General features: G+C 36.3%; 1 protein-coding gene across 2 annotated transcripts in view; it reads right to left on the reverse strand.

The window, feature by feature from the left end:
• Positions 1 to 18,573, reverse strand: part of CERK (ceramide kinase) — a 65,232-nt gene that overhangs the window by 28,929 nt on the left and 17,730 nt on the right. The window contains exons 2-3 of one of the 2 annotated variants that reach the window (XM_075208860.1): positions 10,594 to 10,665; positions 4,520 to 4,633 (exon numbers count right to left, since the gene is read on the reverse strand). In XM_075208860.1, the coding sequence (XP_075064961.1) occupies positions 4,520 to 4,633; positions 10,594 to 10,665 (186 nt within the window). The remainder of the gene's footprint in view (positions 1 to 4,519; positions 4,634 to 10,593; positions 10,666 to 18,573) is intronic. The other variant, XM_075208861.1, reaches the window with a different exon arrangement.

Here is an 18,573-nt window from a genome sequence, read left to right on the forward strand (position 1 = left end):
TTTATTTAAAGTGTGTTTTCTATACATGTTATCCCTATTTTAGTTTAATGGAGCAGGGTCTTTTAAAATAGAATTTTTATTTTTTTTTAAAAAAAGGGAGACCTTTGGGTCAGATGATGGAGGGAGGTGGAAAGAGCCCCAAGTTGGGATTTTCATATAATCTACAAATATCTTTTCGAACTTCAATTATCCATCCATTTCAATAGGGTTTCTACATGAATCACACACTGTAAACACCATTAAAATTAATGGGCTATTGAAATGAATGAAAAACACTGACACTTGCATTCTGGATGCATTTGCAAAGGATGCAAACGGTTCCAGTTTATATTAACTGCAGGTATACCACATGTTAACAGCACATCAAACACATACCATTAGTTGAACGTTTTCATATTAAAACAAAAATGCACCGACACTGGCTAAGGGCCCTGAGACTGAAATTCTGTATAAAATATTCTTTACATTTCAGAGTCTTTCATTAAATCCTGGTTCTATGCAAATGTATATCTCGTTCTCCTCTCCTATGGAAGTCCATACCTCGTCCCTCAAACTTACAATACCACAAACACTCCTTCAAAGTGCAGTTCGTCATGCTTTCATACCCTACCAACTCACCTGGACCCGCAGGTACACACATGCACCCTCTTTTACGTCCCCTGTCCACCAAATCCACTCAGTTCCATTTGCACCTACTGTCTCTCATTACCCCCTCCTTCTAGATTGTTAGCACTAATGGGCAGGGTCCTCTCTAGATTATGTATCATGTCTGTCTACCTTGTTGTACAATCCTGATGTAATGTCTTATGCTGAATCTTCTGCTGTTTATTAACTCAGACACATGGATATCTTTCTTGTATTCCATTACTGCTACTCAGGACTACCCATGAACGGAGTTATGCTTATTTGTATTCATGTATCTTAAGCTCATTGCATTCATGCATGTTATATCTGTAAGATTGTCCGGGGTTACAGAATATTACAATTATTCCACTTTGGCTTGAATACTACATTTAACTAATATACAATGTTAATTCATTATTGACATGACTTAAATGAAGAGATTACAAGAACCTTATGGGTGTTACACACCATTACCTCATGTTTTTATTTTTTGCATCAAATACACATTCATCAAGTAGTCAGATGTTGGCTGGCACAGAAGGTTTTGTCCAAGGCGAAATATTGGGATATCATCCTTGTTTCTTTAGTGTCCACTACTAAACTTTCTGTTCAAGAAAGTAACTAACTGTCTTTACAACAAAACTAATGCTGCGTTATATTCTTTGATATCTCATTAACACACAAGGATAGTATTGCAACCTCAAGTATCAGTATTGAGAAGCGCAGAGCGGAATTCAGATTACAGGATTATGATTGTGTGTAGCGTCATTTATGTCCTTATTCAGTGATTGACCAGCTAGGATTTTAAAACCCTGGTCTCTAAATAATCTGTTTCTGCCTTAAAAAAGCAATCACAGTGAACGTGCACACAGGCACACTTAAATTTACATTGATGACTGTATATACGAAATAATAATTAAGTAACGGACAGAGGCTGTTAGTTTAGACAACGCAAAGGACAAACTGAATAACTGTAACAATCTCTAGAACAATAGAAGGCTAGTGAGTAAGCTACAGCAAGCTATACAAGAGGAAGGGTAATATGAAAAACCTACCCCATCTATGGAGGATTGGATACAGTTAAAATATTATCTAGTCACTGCTGCAGTCATTAAAACAAGGTTACAATCAGTCAAATTGTAACAACAAGGAATCTGTGAAAGGCAATTACAGTTTATTCTTAAAGAATAACAACTGTAAGACATATCCTAAGCACATGAACACAAATTATCACAGTAGTGCTTATCAGTTCATCACAAGGCAAAGTATCAGTGCAATACCAGAAATATAAAATCTGGGAAATATGAGGATACAACAGACAGCATAATGGGACACCAGACAAATCTCAGCTGTTCTTTGCAAGCCAATGTAAGAAGGAAAATGAACATTGATGATTGATAAATCCACAATATTAAATCTGAAACTCTGATTTAATTATGCATCATTAACATAAACCATTTTTTGTCCAACAACTTGAACATGGAATATATGGAAATAAAAATAAATATATAGCTCTGTTATTTTGACATAATTGGGAACTAGTATCATAAAAAGAATCTTAATTCTAAAGTGGATTAGACTAAGAATAGAGGTATTCATTGGTGGTATTTTGATCGCCAATTAATAAAATTTAAAATTGATGTCTAATATTAACTAAAAATCAGACTGTCAGTGCATTGTATTTTAAACCCCACCTCTCCTCCATTTTTTGTTCTTTCGTAAATACGCTCTGCCTAAGTTTGGCAGTGGCACCTTCCCAAAAGTCTGGGAATAAAGGTATTATTTGTAATCAAGAAAGAGGGAGTGGACAAACAAATATGAAAAATAATCTGGTGTGGTGGTAATCATGAGTCTACCAATTATACTTTTAACATGAAATTGTGGTCTACCACTGTGGGCACTGTTGTTTCCCACTTATATGCAAATGCCTATATGTGCACCTTTGAAGATCTATTAGTGTATTTCAGTGAATCTTTTGTCAGGCATTGATTGTATTGCTGCTGGAGACCCATTGATGATGTGTTTGCTATATGGCAGGGGCAATGTTGAGAGCATTTTTGAGTTTAAAAGGTTTTCTATATCAAGGTGTACCAACCATTACATTTGCAAATACGAAGACGAAGTTAGATTTTTTTATAGTGATTTTCCAGACTTGTTTATTAAAGCTAAAATATGCAGCAATATATAGTGGTATTAAAGTTTTAATCTCCCCACTTGAGAAATTGTTCACTAATCAGTTTGAGGGTCAAGGGAGTTCTCTTAAATGAAAATGGTTGCTAGGATACAGACAGACAATCTGTGGGGGAAATTTACTAACCTGCATTTAAATCAAACCACATGTTTCATGTGCTTTCACATACTGTTTTGAAACGGTGCGATTTACAAAAAGGACAAATCAAATTATTGTTAAATCTCAATCCCAATTTTAATACATGTAAAAGGTATACGAACAGTTCAATGTATTGGCAAACAGCAACTTGTTAATGTTTTTAAAAAACAAAACAAAAACAGGATTCAGACAGATGAGACAAGCATGCAGATTATAAAACAAAATAAATAAGCAAGCGAACCAAACCTCCCTTCCATTTTCTAAAACCCTAACGTACTCGGCACCAGGCTGCTTGTCTGGGGACTGATAAAATAAAGAGTACCACTAGAGGGTACCGGCCCAATGCAGAGTAACAATAGGCCCCTGCTTACATTCCTGGCTGGTGAGTGCCAGGGAAATACTCAGAATATAGTGCATAGTTTTGTGGAACTACAAGTGCCAGCATGCACATGTACACCACTGGATACTTACACATGTAGTGCAAAAAGGAGCCTGCAAAACAACGGTTGTCCCCAGAAGTTGGTCAAATAAAAATTTGATCTCCCTAAAGTATTCTGACCCCGCAACATAGAAATTAATGTCTCCTTATTAAATAACCAAAAGCGTCTACATTGTTCCGACGTAAACAAAATAGAAGATTGATAATTCAAATGGGAAATAGTTTTTTTTTTGTTTTGTTTTTTTTAAAAATTACCCCTGTGGACAGAACAGACTGCTCCTGAAAAGTAAACTCCCAGTCAACCCTGCTACTTAATAACTAGGCAGTCAATCATGAGTGGCCTCTTATCTGGGATTGGCTGAACGGTAGGTAGCCTTCAGTTGGTGTGTCTTTCCTCTAAAGAAACTACAGACTAGTGGTGGAGAATCCTGAATTATCAACATTTATCTACACTGAATAATACTGGCATTTGTCAGCCACACTACAAAATGTAAGCTGCTATGTTTTTCATCTATTTGTTTTAACTCTACTTTGGGGCTAGAATCATCTGGCCTAAATGAGCTACCTGGTAGTGGAACTGTGTGGTCTCTGAAACAATTTCATTATAGCTGTGGCCTAGTTTATATGGTTTGGTCCCTAAACTTGTCTTGGAACAAAATATCTGTGCAACAACTCTTTAGAATTGTGAGGACATAATGGACCAATTATGCATATACAGTATAAATATTTAAAAGTGCATCAACTGAATTATACCATTTTATTAAAATTACTTTTATAATACTGGCTGAAAAGTGTGATTGATATTTTAAGTAACGATAGAGGACCCATTTTAGTTATTTGTTTCTATTACCTGGGAAGCTCTAACGCCTCACGCCTAAAGCTAAGGTAGACCATGGATCTCTTAATTGAAGCATATATAAAACTCTAGCAAAAGCTACTCCGCTTTTTTGTTTTGTTTTATCAATTACTGAAAGACACTACAATAAAAAAAAACCCCAAAAAAAAAACCACAGCAATCAATACTTTATAGATATACACACACATACATGCCAAAGGGGTGAATTGTTTTTAATAGCTTTTGTGCACATAATAGTACATAATACAAATAAAAGGATATGTGGACTTGCCTGTAAATGCATGAGGCTTGCACATGTGTTGCCAATGGATGCCTTGATAGTACTTCTCATCAATCTCTGCTTCTCCAACTGAAACTATCTCTGATATGGGGACAACATGACCACCTGCAAACCAGAGAAAGGGAATGTAACAAATCCAGATGCTACCATCCATGACAATGACAAGTTCCTTAAATGGCAGGTAGCCAGGCCTTGCATTTTGAGTAGATTTGTTATGTTCTCCTTGTCAAGCCGTTTAGTTCAACTAAGACCAATAAAAAGCTGAAGGTATGATTAAAACAAGTTAACATGATTATATTATTATAATGTTGGGAAAAAAACTTCTTGCCTTTCCCGCTTTATAATTAAACACACTGATCAGACTTCTCATATACCATTGTTCAACCCAAGTGACCAAATAAGGAATGGTCTTGTAATTCTACACATTGAATGAATGCATTTCTTAAATAACACACTGCAAATATATTCATCTAAAACAAGTAGGTTGGATAAGACATTTCTCTTATAATCCAAATCACCTAATCACCTTTTATAGACTCTCTACATAATTATATTACTTATTTGCAACTTATTTATTTTTTTAAACTCCCATAATATCAAGATATGCTTAATTATGTCATGTTAGTATAGAATAGTAGGAGTACTGTGCAAATAATTAAAATAAATAACACTATAAAGCTAAAAACTTTATGCCTAAACTGTAAAAATCTAGAATTCATCACGCAGTCCCAATGGCAATGTATAGAGCGGGTTAACTACCGCACACACACTGCAATATGTGGCCTATTTGGCAGGCAGAGCAGTATCGTTTAAGAGCACCTTTGGACAACTTTTCGCTATTAGCGACTTCTAACAACCATTTACTGTACATTAGGAAGTACATTGGCTCATCAGCAAAATGGACCCACATGGTTCTCCTAGTTGGGGGGAGGGAATGTTGGTTAAAGAGGACATTTTAGTTGAAAGGACCCATTAAAGCTCACCATGGTGATATAGCATACACTAAAGTTTCTAGCTGACTGCCAGTTTTTTGTATTTTTTTACTATGAATCAATTTTTAGCCTTTTCTGAAATTCCCTAATGGACAGTCAAAATGGATGAGAATTTTGAGCTCAAATGTGTTGTATAGTGACATTTCTCAGGGCTTTCTAAATGTACATTCTGACAGTAATCAATTAGGCCTATTGCACCAGCAATAAACTTCAGTGTGCCATAACCTTAAGAGATGCAATAAGGATTTTACAATTACAGTATGCAAGAAAGTTTTCCTCCATAGTCTAGGTCAGGCCTGTCCAACCTGCGGCCCTCCAGGTGTTGTGAAACTACAAGCCCCAGCATGCTTTGCAGGTAGACAACCAGTTGATAGCTGGAAGGGCATGCTGGGACTTGTAGTTTCACAACATCTGGAGGGCCGCAGGTTGGACAGGCCTGATGTAGGTTATCAGACTACATACTTCTATGCTTCAAAGTTGTGTAACAGTAGTGAAGCAGTTTTTTAAGTTAAAAATAGGACAATCTATATTTTAAATGAATGAACTGCAAACCGGGTTTTAATTTAAATGAGTATAAACAAGTAACAACAATACTTATATAAATTTAGCAAGAATTAAAAAAAAAAAACATAGTTAACCATGACTTTCCAATTTCAATTATTCTTACTGTGGCTGAGAAAATTCTACCCGTTGCGAGAGGAAAATCAAATAAGCATCCATAATTAAATCATACAATGTGATTACGTTTGCTAAGTAAATCTAAATTCACAAGCATTGGGCAGAAATACTCCTAGGGGCTACATTTAAATATAAAGAACAAATTCTATAAAAAAAAAAAAAAAAGCTAAGCCTCCAAGTGCACAATCACATTGGACTATTTAAATTACATAGAAGACTATTAATTAAATGTGACAAATCTTACAATGACTAATTCAATGCAAAATGAAGAGAAAAATGTTAAAAGCAGAAGAATTAACATAAGTTCACTATCCATGGGGTAAGAGATGGACTGCCACTTATGCAGGCAGCGCACAAATCCTTCTAGATGTTATGCCAGTAAATGGGACAATGACCTAGAAGCTCCAAAGGGCATAGTATAAAATGGGTAAAAGCCTAAATTGCAGTGATGTATATGTGATGGCGAAAATATGCATTAAAAAAAAACCCCCAAAAAAACAACATGCGCTTTACACTCATTTTAGCGATACATTTTCCATGTGTTTCGATCTTACCAATACAAATTTGTACTGCCAGAACGCGATAACGCATGACAAATGTATCATGCCACGTTCTCAAATTTATGAAACAGCATTAAACATTGTAGAGCAAAATGATGGGAATGAGCCCACAAGGAAACCATTCATTATATTTTTAAATGGCATGAGTTAGCATCTCAGTATCCCACACGGATTAATCAGAACTAGTATACAAGGTATTCTCTCTAGTGAATGAGTGCTGTCCCACTTCTTACACTTTCTAGAAGAGATAATGTGTGTTAAGCAGGGTTTATTTAAATATAATCTGCAAAGGTTTGTTAAAAGCTACAAGCAACCTTCTTTATTGGCATGTTTACACAAGTTAATACCAGACTATGCTGCAACTTTCTCTCTGCCAAAACAAGTAAACTGCTTCCACGCTATTCATATCGATTCCAAGATTCAAACATGACACTTAAGGTGTAATCAAAATGTCCACAGAAAGTCCTTGCATATAAGTATCAGCAATGGGCTAGATGTGTATATATGGACTTATTAAAGCATACAGTCTAAAGGGAGCAGACACGCATCTTACAGAATTGAATGTTCCAGTTATCTGGCTAGAACTGCAAAATATATCCTTTATGGTGACTTGTATAGTTGAAAAGCTTTCTTTAACAGCTCATGTAGTAGTGTGCTTTATACTTCGTAGTTGGCTCCAAAAGCATGCTGTCTATAGTGGTTGACTCCAGATTGGAAGTTGCAATCTGTGCCTAGACAGGAGGATTAAACAGGCATGTTTCTGGGTCAATTGCTCCCTTCCTCAATGTGTGCGTTTCATATGGTAAAGCCACATATTTACACTTTCCATTAATGAAATTTCAATAAAATACAAGTGTAACCTTAAAAGAGGATTATAACTTTTATATGCAGTCATATTACACGCAAAATATAAGATCAATAAGTTACATAGTCATATGTTAGCCGTTAATATTTAAAAACTGTTCAAGGATAAAAGGTAACAAAAAAAAATATGCAAAAACTACAGTTCCAGACCAGTAAGACACCTGCACAAGTGCAACAACTACAGAAGAGCAAATGACAATTTCAACTTAAGAAGGTATGTATCCCAATTAGGTTTGATTTTAAATAATGTTTGTCCAACATAATAGTAACAGATTATTTTTTTTATTGTTTCTGTAGTGTTCCAATGCCATCAGTTGCAATAAAGGAGACTGAACTAGTAATTAAACAATTCAGACCAATTTGGTTGGTTTTATACAGTTATATAAACTTGAATGCTGCTTCGTACATACATATATTAAATTGGACTGTTGCTCAGATGTTGAGGATAATATAACTTTATAATCTAGCAAAGAAAACCATTCCTTAACAGACAATTTACTTGTTCAAATTAAAAGCAAGGTTTTCTACAGATGTATATAGTGCTATATATTTTTTTCCAGGATGAAAACTCCTTTCTTTTTTAGTTTCTGAAATGGCCATTTCTCCAATAGACTGTTTTTAATGAGCATACAGGAACCTTTACAGTACACACAAATAAGAACTTACATGAACTTTGTACAACATAATTACAATTTCCATCTCTGCAATTGTTCTAGGCACTGTTTCTGCTTTGTAAATATGTGGTGTTAAATATTCCTTCTGCATGTAAAGTTTACAGTAAAACGGTTTTCTGTAAACGTTGCCAGTGAGCATCAGCTAGATACTGAAATACAGATTTGGTCACACTTAAAGTTTCTATTTGGTACAACAGTAGTCATGGCATTTATGTAACAGTGTGCTTCTTAGATTGATCGGGTGTTCTGAGTCCATTATCCTGGAGCAGTGGAGCGCCAATGTTGACATACCTGGTGGGACGAAGGGTTCATTCTTGTGGCACCTCCCCATGGTGGCCATGAGCTGAGCTGTGACTTTTCACTATACCTGGAGGACCTCACACTCATGGTCTCCACGTTACAAGGGGGCACTTTATTTGAAAGATGGGTCTCCTCTCTTTCAAACATGGGTGCCTCTGAGTCTCTAGATACTAGGATGGGGGAGATCTGTGCATTACAAAACCCCATCCTGGGACCCTAAATGTTTTCTGTAGGGTAGTGATCACCAAACAATAACAGCTAAGGGGCCATATCATTTGAAAGAAAGGACTCCCCTCTTTTAATCAAAGGTGCTATTCACTGACTTTTCATTATTTCTCTGGAGACAGTGGGTGAGGAGGAGGGACTTCATAAGTTCATTGTGAGTCATTCATCTACCGCCAATATAGTTGTTGGGGACAGGGAATTATAGTTTTAACTTCTTTGAAACCCCTGCTTGCTAAGAACAAGTCCTACTCTTCCTTAGCCTTGAAGGTGTTAAATTACAGATTATTGTATATTCTGTTTGAATTGCAATGTTAGATTACTCATTTCTCCATGTCCAGAGCAATTCACTGGTGGTAAACATTGTTATACAATGATCACTGTATAGTAATTGTATTGCTTGCGGTCAGCTCTCGTGGCTGATCAGGAGGAAAATGAACTGAACACACTCAAAGTCTTTGCCCACTGGCCCAGTCAAAACTAATCACGATTGGTTGGCTCAGAGCGATCTATTCACTCTACTAGATTGGTCATCCTGTTCAAACATCCACTAACATTGGTGCAGAATCTCAAGGTTCATTTCAATTTATGGCAGGAGTGGAGACTAGTTTGTATTTAAATATCTATATATAACTATCACATGGTGCTGTACTGGGCTCTAAGGGAGATCACTGCTCTAAGGGAAACTGCAAATATATCCCCTTTAGGTTAGGGTTGTTTAGTAGGCTCTTTGTGAAATGATCCCCCCCTGGCTTTTGTTACTTATTACTTTATTATTTGCATGATTTGTGTCCACACACACACACACGCACACACACAGGTACACTTTGGCAGGTTCCAAGTACTGTGTCCAAGTAATTCCGATCTCGTAGAGGTACCCAAAGTCCGCCCAAAAAGATGTCTTCGGGCTGGTCAGCTAGCGCAGAGTGGGCAAAAAGACAAACATAAGTCCGGTATCCTCACACTTGCTAACTTCACTCTGGCTCTTGGCTGGGACTGAAAGAGGAACAGAAAATCCCCCAAAAGAAGGGCTGCATGGAGCAACCCTTGCAGCTCTGATTAGGGGCAGTCCAGTCATGATAGAGCTATAGTTATTAGTGAAGCTTTTCTACCATTGTCTCACAGGCTTTTTACCATCACGGTCATACAGAAAAAGTAATTATACTACTAATATGTCGATAGACTAGATAGTCTGACAAACTAAAAACTAACAGAAGAAAGTGTGCTCCTACAACCATATCATTGTTCTTTGTCTCCAGAACATTTTGCCAGCTGGGTGGCATTAAGTAGCCGGGTGGAGGCAATTGTAATACTTTGCAATAATATTGAAAAATGCTGGGAGGTTATTGCCCACACCTACCAGGAATGGTCAGACTGTTGATCAGTGGTCTCACACACACTGCTAGCTGTAGTGCTCACATAGTGCCTCTTCTAATGGGAGAAACAATGGCTTAAGCTATTATAATAGGACTCCCAAGAGCTGGGTGGCAGTAAAGACGGATGATGCACCCTGGAAATAGTTGCTGGGGAGAACACTGCAACAAAAACACCAAAACAATAGAGAAAACAAACCTAACAAAAAAAAGCATACTGAAATCTGCAATTTTTGCAGCGAGAAGCAACCACTCAATAATTAAGGGGTATTTTTTGGTAGAGCCACAGTGGAAATAATAATTAGCACAAGTTTTATTTTTTTGCAAAGAACATTACTTGATACTACCAATATTCAAAAAGGGTAAAAAAAAAAAAAAAAAGAAAAGAAAGAAAAAGTATACCTGAAGGCAATCGATGAGTTAAACTGCCCGTGAGACCTCTTGCTCTGTGGAGCACATGTGCCAAGCAGGTGCCTAGAATTAAAAAACAAAAAAAACAAACAAAAAGAAACATTTGGTTTACCCATTTAAGCAGATTATAAAACCAAACACTAAAAGAAAGTGCGCAAGTAGTTTCAACCTGTCCATGTTCTATCCAAGCACTTTAGAAATTAAGGGAATAGAAGAGGGGAGATGAAAGGACCCCTAGATCATTGATCCTGGTGAATAAATGCACTATCATGCACACTATATATTTGATAAGGAGGTTTATAAACACGCAAGTATAGAAATTCCTACAGTAACTGTTCATCATCCATTTTGTAAAAAGATTTGCATGTACACCAATGTATTTTTCTTCCTCACTTGGATCAATGATCACCGTGAACTCCAGTCTTCCCTCTCACTTTTCTCCACCCGTGTACATACCCTTTTAATGCTCCAAAATAGAAAACAAAAGATGTCAAAATTAGAGAATTTATAAATTTATACTAAATAAATAAAAATAAAAGGTAGGTTGAAATCTACCAATTCGTAATTTTAGCTGTAACTTAACCTCAAGCCTCAAAACGTCTATTTTCCTATAGATTGTAAGCTTGTGAGCAGGGCCTTCTTACCTTTGTCTGTCTGCTAATACCCAATCTTGTTTTATTACTGGCAGTATTATGTATTTATATTGTGCTAGCATACTCTGTAGGGATTTACAATTGGGAACAAAGATATAGAATACTACTAATATTTATGGTAGAAACCCCCAAATAAATGTAATATACATTATGCTTAATAGGATTAGAGGTTTACTATTCTTTTCGCCTAATTGGCAGCCTTTCTTCCTTCACACTCAAGGGAGCACAGATAAGAACGCGCCTTCATTTTAAATGTGATAATACAATATATCTATTTTTGGCTCAAGGATATGACTTATGAGCGACATATCTATGATGTCGTTGTCTGAGCAGGGCACATATGCAAAACCAAAGAAAATAATGGTGTTTTAATTGGTTACATTGTTTCGGAATTATGTCGCAAAACGACCACCTGCCAATTACAACAATGCACTACGATTATTCTCTGGAAAATGTGGCCGTTGGCAATGCACCTGCTGGGTGGTCTGGAAACTGTGACAGTTATGTGCAGCCACATATATTAGCGCACCTTGTGGGGACATTATCCAGAGAGAAAACAGAAGCCTCGATCGTAATTAAAGTTGACTATGTCCAGCAATGTAACTTCAATGAAAGAACTTCTACATATAATGTTATGTATAAAGAAATTCTTTAGTGCCTTTAATATAGTGGTTTAGAATATACAGTTATTTATTCATTATACTCAGTTAGTAACATTTCTACATGTTATGTAGTGTATACAAATGTTATTGAATTCTGTTAATAAAGTCATAAAGTCATTACATTTCAGTTTAATTTAAGACAGTTACCTCCAGGGATTCCATAGTAAACATTAATACACATAACAAAGCTTTCCATAATCCATATTTGTACAAATATCTACTTTTAAATTAATTTATTATGCCCTTTACAGGTAACTGCTAGAACAGCAATGTTGGTGGTTTTCACACATAATAAAAATAAAAAAAAAATAAAAAATAATTCTCTAATGCCAGTTTTTATATACATTTATATACATTACAGACTATTTGCAGGAAATGTTCTTAATCTTTTTGGGTGGAGATTGAAGTTACATCTTGTGATCAATGGTTCCTTATTTAAATTAATAAAAGTATCACCTTTAAAACTATACAAATTAAACATATTGCTTAAAGACAAGTAATTAAGCACACAATCATAATGTTAAAATATTGCCAATATAGGTAATAAGTGAGAAAATGGCAGACTCTAGTAGAAACTAGTATGCTGCATTAAAAAAACAAAAACAAAAAAAACAAACAGACTATAGTCTTCAAATTGGCAATTAGCACTCTATCGCCCCATTCCTCTAGCAAGATATTTTAAAAAAAAAACAAAACCAAAAAAAAAAAAAACCACACCCCCCTTTTCTGATAACTGCTTCATGAAGGTTTCAACCATTTTATATTTTGGAGAGGTGTCCAATTCACCAAAAACAAAAAAATTCCATTGAATTTTTTAAACCATCAAAGCCAATTTTATATTTGTTCTGGCGCAGATACAGCTTTCTTTTAATAGCATATCGGAATCTGATTTTGGGTGCTTTATAGGGAAACCATTGCAAAAACAGGAACAAAATGTTTCCAAAATTCTCCACAAAGATACTTTTGGGCAATTGGTCCTAACTCTGTACAATCAAATAGCGACACATGCAGTTCTGGAAATTAAGCCATGACAGAAGTTGGTTTCCAGTTTTGTTTGCTAGTAATTTTTTGACATCCTGGCGTGTTCCGTTACATGTTCGTCTTAACTAACTAACTTAATTGGATGTGGATATTTCCAAACACAGACCAGTTTATTTCACATGTTGCAGAAGATGGAAGGATCTACGGCAGAGAAGTAGAATAAGCATACCTGCCCACTCTCCTGGAATGTCAGGGAGACTCACGAATTCTGCACTTCCGGGAGAGTAGGCAATTCTCCTGCATCTTGTCCGTTTCATAGTAAAGTGGGCGGCATGGGGTCGCTTGCATCATTTTGCAGCCGGTGGCATGGTCAAATAACGAGATTTGTTGTACCCTGCCGCCCTATGTATTGCCAATTCATTAAGTTGGCAAGTACGAGCAAGAGGCATCAGAGGCTGCGTTACGGAAAGGCCTAGCCACAATGTTGCAAGAGGAATGTTTGACAGAGTCCCAGATTACATTCCTGGATCAGACATCTGAAGAGGTTCTGTATTGTGAACCATTGGAAAGCACATTTTCAACATCAAATCTTAAGTGTGTTGCTTGTCAAATGCAGCAGCTATTGTCACTATCATTTCTTCCTTTGACTCTTGGGTCCAGATCTCCAGAAGCATGAATTGATTGGCAACACGTCTAACTTTTCCTTCTTCTGTGCTTTCAACTAGTGATAGACTTAAATTCTAAACAGCTGTTTTTATATGGGCCACATGGAATGTCTTACAGAAGTACACTCGCACCCAGATGCAGTGGTTGTTGAAGAAATTAGCTAGAATCTTCAGGCAGTTCTACAGCCAATGGTACACTTCTGTGTACTTTTAGATCCTCAATCACCACTTCTTGAACTGCTTCCTTGTTTTCTTAGCAAAAACGTTTAAAATTAGATCACTACTGCAATCCATGTATTTTTACTAGAGTTTGAGTGGAACTATATTTGTATCCTCTTTTTCCTACTTTTTAAAGACAGCTACAATAAACTATTTTATATATGCAATCATTTACTTTGCTCTTGTATAGATCCAGCTTATTGTCAATATTAAGACTGTGTGGATATTTATTACTTGTGTTGTTAATTAGTAAAGAAAATAATTCACTGCTACTATTTTCTAGGACTTTACAAATCTTACTTCAGATATACTCTGCAGAACGCCTGTTTTCTTCCTTTTCAATGCATTAGTAAAAAACTCAGATATGTAATCAGAAGGTGTCTTTGTTCATGCAAATTTGTAAATACTGCAAAACAACACTTGGTTGATTTTATCATGTGATCATTGTAACCCAATTGTGGTCCTGACTGGCATTTTATGGATCATGTAGTACTGTTGACCCACAGTCAGAACATGTTAACCACATGTACAGCGCACTTTCTTTGAAGCAGCTTTATTGTTCCAAAGCAAAGCACAGCAAGGCAAAAAACAGAACAATTTCTGATGATTGGGTTGCTTACAGCATACAAGTCAAAGGGGGAGATTCAATTCAGTGCAATGTGATACTAGAACAGTCCACAGAAACACATCACGCCAATGTTGATAATGGAATCTCCACTTATTTTCCCCCCTCACACTACATAAAGGTGGGTCATTCCCCATCAATCAACACAGGGTTTTAAATTCACCGTTCCCGATTGTAATGAAATCTGGTATAATAAGTGCTGCCATGGGAGTAAAGAAACCCCCCAAATCTTAGGCGGATAAGTACACTGGTGTTGAAGTTCTATGCCTTTAAAACTGCATTATTTTTTTTTAACAAAAAATTAACTTTTAACTTTTTTTTAAACTGCATTTGTAGCCCATCTAATTGAGCTAGAGAGTTGGGTAAGGTCTCATTTTAAACCTCTTTTTATGGTCTTTCATATGATGAAACACAGCGGTATGTTTCAATAAAAATTAGAATTTTCAAAATCAAAATTTTAAATTTTATTCAAAAAGACGTATTTTTTAATTTAATTTTTGATAAAAACAATCTCAAATTGTTCTGTCATTCTGTTAACAAATCCCCAAAGTTTTATTTTAGGATCATCTGCTACAAGAGCTTTCATTTTAGACTGTTAAAATAATGAAAATGAGAACTATATAGGCCTGTTCACTACTTTTAATTTATCTCCTTAAACAATTCCTTTGATTTATATTATGTACGACAGTATTCTAATACTAAAAAATGTAAAACATTTGTGATCATTTTATATCTTTCACATATTTTAAGAAAGCTTACTACATACAGATCAATATCATTTGGTGCCGTTGCTCTGGATGGATAGTGCTACTTGATGGATTGGAACTGGCTGAAGGCTTCATTTGTTTTTAGTATTTTCATTTCAGAAACAATGTACATTCGACGTGTTGGCGCGAACGGATTCACCTTCCATAGAACATCTACCATAGTAATCCATAAAACATCCTGCTTCATTGGGTATGAAAAAGATGGTTATGGACCAGCTGGATGGAACAACGGCACTTTCACTTAGTTTTCACTTTCGCAGTTTTCATCTTTTTCCAAAAGCAGTTACATACCCTCTGATGTCAGCAAGTGGGAGCTTTTGTTACAATGCTGTCATTGTCTGCTCCAATGAATTTTGTGAGAAGGAAAAGGTCTTCACAAAATTTTCCGTTGTGTATGCTGCATGTATGAAAGCATGGAATTTCTGGGTCCCAGGAATTGTCACTGTGTTTTTGAAGTGATCATCTAGAAATATTGCTGTCTCAATAGGTTTTTCTTGTGTTGAGAAAGTAAAATACATTCCTGTAATGTTTACCTCTGCCCAGTCTCTGCCCACTGCCCTTTAGGGATTTATTAGCAACACCGTTATTGTGGTGTAAGAATCTGATCATCATATGGATGTTACCGGCTTGCTCGGGATGCTAACCTCTTCACTGTGCCACCTACACTATCACAAGGCCCTTTGCCATGTGCAGTTACTAAAAAAATGTCATTCTGCTTCTATACTAAAATCATCTTAATGAGAGCATAAGTTGGCAACATTTTTCTTGTTCTTAAATTGTGCGATTGACCCAGAGAAGTAGAAAATCTTTTTTGGTGGTTTCTCAAACTTTACTTCAACAAGCATATAAGTTTCCTCTGGAAGCAGTAAACTGCCACGGTGTTGTGTAACCCCTCTGCAAGCTGCTGTTCCTCCCTACTCCCAGCACACATTCTCCCAGTCTGACACTCCACTGTAATAGAACAGTCGGATTTTTTTTTTAATGCAACACAAATGGTCTAGGGTTGGGTGGGCCTAAATGAGTGACCAAGGGGATTTTCTTCCCTATTTAAAACCCGCCTAAACCTAACTTGTCCCTGTAAAAGGTGGGCCTATTCTACACAACTGAAGTGTCTTTCCCCTTGAAGTATCTTTCCATTTAAGTTCACATGCCTGCGCAGAAGTGGGAGCAGGGACCGACTGTAGAATCTTGTCCCCAAACACACACCTGAAGAGGAACGTGCATTCCTCTAATGAAGTGAACTGGAAAAAAAATATTGTTCTGTTAATTTTCTCAAATGTGCAGTGCCTCAAACACAATTTTCATGAATCACTCAAAAAATGAAAGCTCTTGTAGCAGATGATCCCATCATGACCCCAATATAAAACTTTGGGGATTTATTAGCAACAGTATGAACAATTTTTGAGATGTACTTTAAATATTAAAATATGGCTTTTTGAGAAAATTAATATTTTGATTTTGGAAGTTTCACAATGTTAATTTTTATTGACACATACTGCTGCATCATAAGAAAGACCATAAAAAGAGGTTTAAAATGAGACTTTGCCCAACTCTCTAGCTCAACAAGGGGACCTACAAAATTGCCGCTTTAAAGCATACAACTTCAAAACCAGTGTACATATCAGCCTTTTGGGGTTTTTCCTCTACACCCATGGCAGCATTTATTATACTAAATTTAATTGAAATTAGAGAATGTAAGGTAGAATTTTTTCTAAAAGTGTGTTTATTTGATGTGATCCAGGTGTGAGGGAAAAAATAAAAGTGTGCAGATTAATGGTCAGAAATGTATGCAGCCAGACATAGTGGTGATGTCTGCCTGCACATCATGACCAACTGAATCTCCCCTATAGGGAGCAGATAACAGTTCCTAATATTCCATGCACAATTCTGGGCATTAAACTATTTCTACAATATGGAAGTTTACACAAAAAGCAAGCCATAGTAACTGGGCTCAAAAAGCATCAATCACACAAATAATTATATGTGTACTTTATAAATCAGGCGACCTTCACCTTTTGGATATAACATCTTGTTTTTAGACCCAGGAGTTCAATTAAACATGTTTCTTACAAACAGAACAACTTATCTCTGTATGTTATGTGTTCCCATAAAAATGTGCAACTGACAATTGTCTTATCAATTATTGTTTGGGTTTTTTGTTTTTGTTTTTTTATCACTACAGGAGTATGAAACACAAATTATTTAGTAATAGTCAGTTTCAGTGTTGCCATAAGTGAACAGAGCAGGCATCAAGATGAATGATCACAATGCTACCGCACACACACGTGTAGCAATATTCAACGTGCTGGGAACCCATTCTGCAGAATAGCCAGAAACCTGTTTATGTAAACAGTAAGGTGGGGAGGGTTGGTACAGGCACCAAGATCAATAGCCCCGATGCTCTATTAGAACACTGTACATGCAGTCAGCACACTACAAATTCACCACATAGGCAGCACACTAAAACACTAATGTTTGAACAAGCCCTAAAAAGGTATGAAGTATTTTTTTCGTAACAAGAATGGACCAAATATGTCCATCAAGTTTGAGGTCACAGAAGAGATATAAAATATTGCGCTTTTAAAGCTTGCATCGAGTTCTGGCATTTAATGGGAATATGTGTTTACCCATCATACTAGAATGTTTCAGCTGTGTAAACACCAAGGGGTAAATGTATGAACCTCCGGATTCTTCAACTCCGGCGAGTTCAGCGGCTTCAGCGCTTAAATTTAAAGCGGCGCTGCCTTGTAAAGGGAGACTTCCGGAGGTTCATACATTTACCCCCAAATGTTAAAGCAAAGTTGTTTCCCATTAAATGCTATACAAAGCCAAGTATTTCTAAAGTCTGCTTTTTGCAGGAAAACTGCTTTTAAGTCACCAGTCTTAGATATTTGTACAGCTAAAGCTGGCAGCCTTAGTATTGACACGCACCTTAAACAGCATGCTAAACTTTTCTGTCCCAAGAAAGCTGTCCCACAAGTAGAAAAATTGCACCTTTTAGCTGGACAATTTCTCACACATATTGGATATTAACAACGACTACTGTATGATATTTGACACAGTAAAAGCTGAAAGTTTTAATTGCTATGCGCTGTAAGATTTATCACCGTCTCTGCTGTAAATTATTCATTAATCATTACCATAATGTATGAATACTGCATAACAATACAATCCTCCAGAGACAGATATAGTTAATGAGTCAGTTCCTCCCCCACCAATCTATTTGAAACTTGGAAGAAAACATTGTAGAAATAACCTAGACTTTTACTAGCAATTCTGTAAATCAATTCACCTGGCAACCCTTGTGTTTGACACAAAAACTCCTTGGAAGTAGTATCACTCAGGCAGAACATCTAAATCCAAACAAACTCTATAATCTGGAATACATTTAGAAGGCTA

Source organism: Mixophyes fleayi, chromosome 4, assembly GCF_038048845.1.
Source record: "Mixophyes fleayi isolate aMixFle1 chromosome 4, aMixFle1.hap1, whole genome shotgun sequence".
NCBI classification, from domain to species: domain Eukaryota; kingdom Metazoa; phylum Chordata; class Amphibia; order Anura; family Limnodynastidae; genus Mixophyes; species Mixophyes fleayi.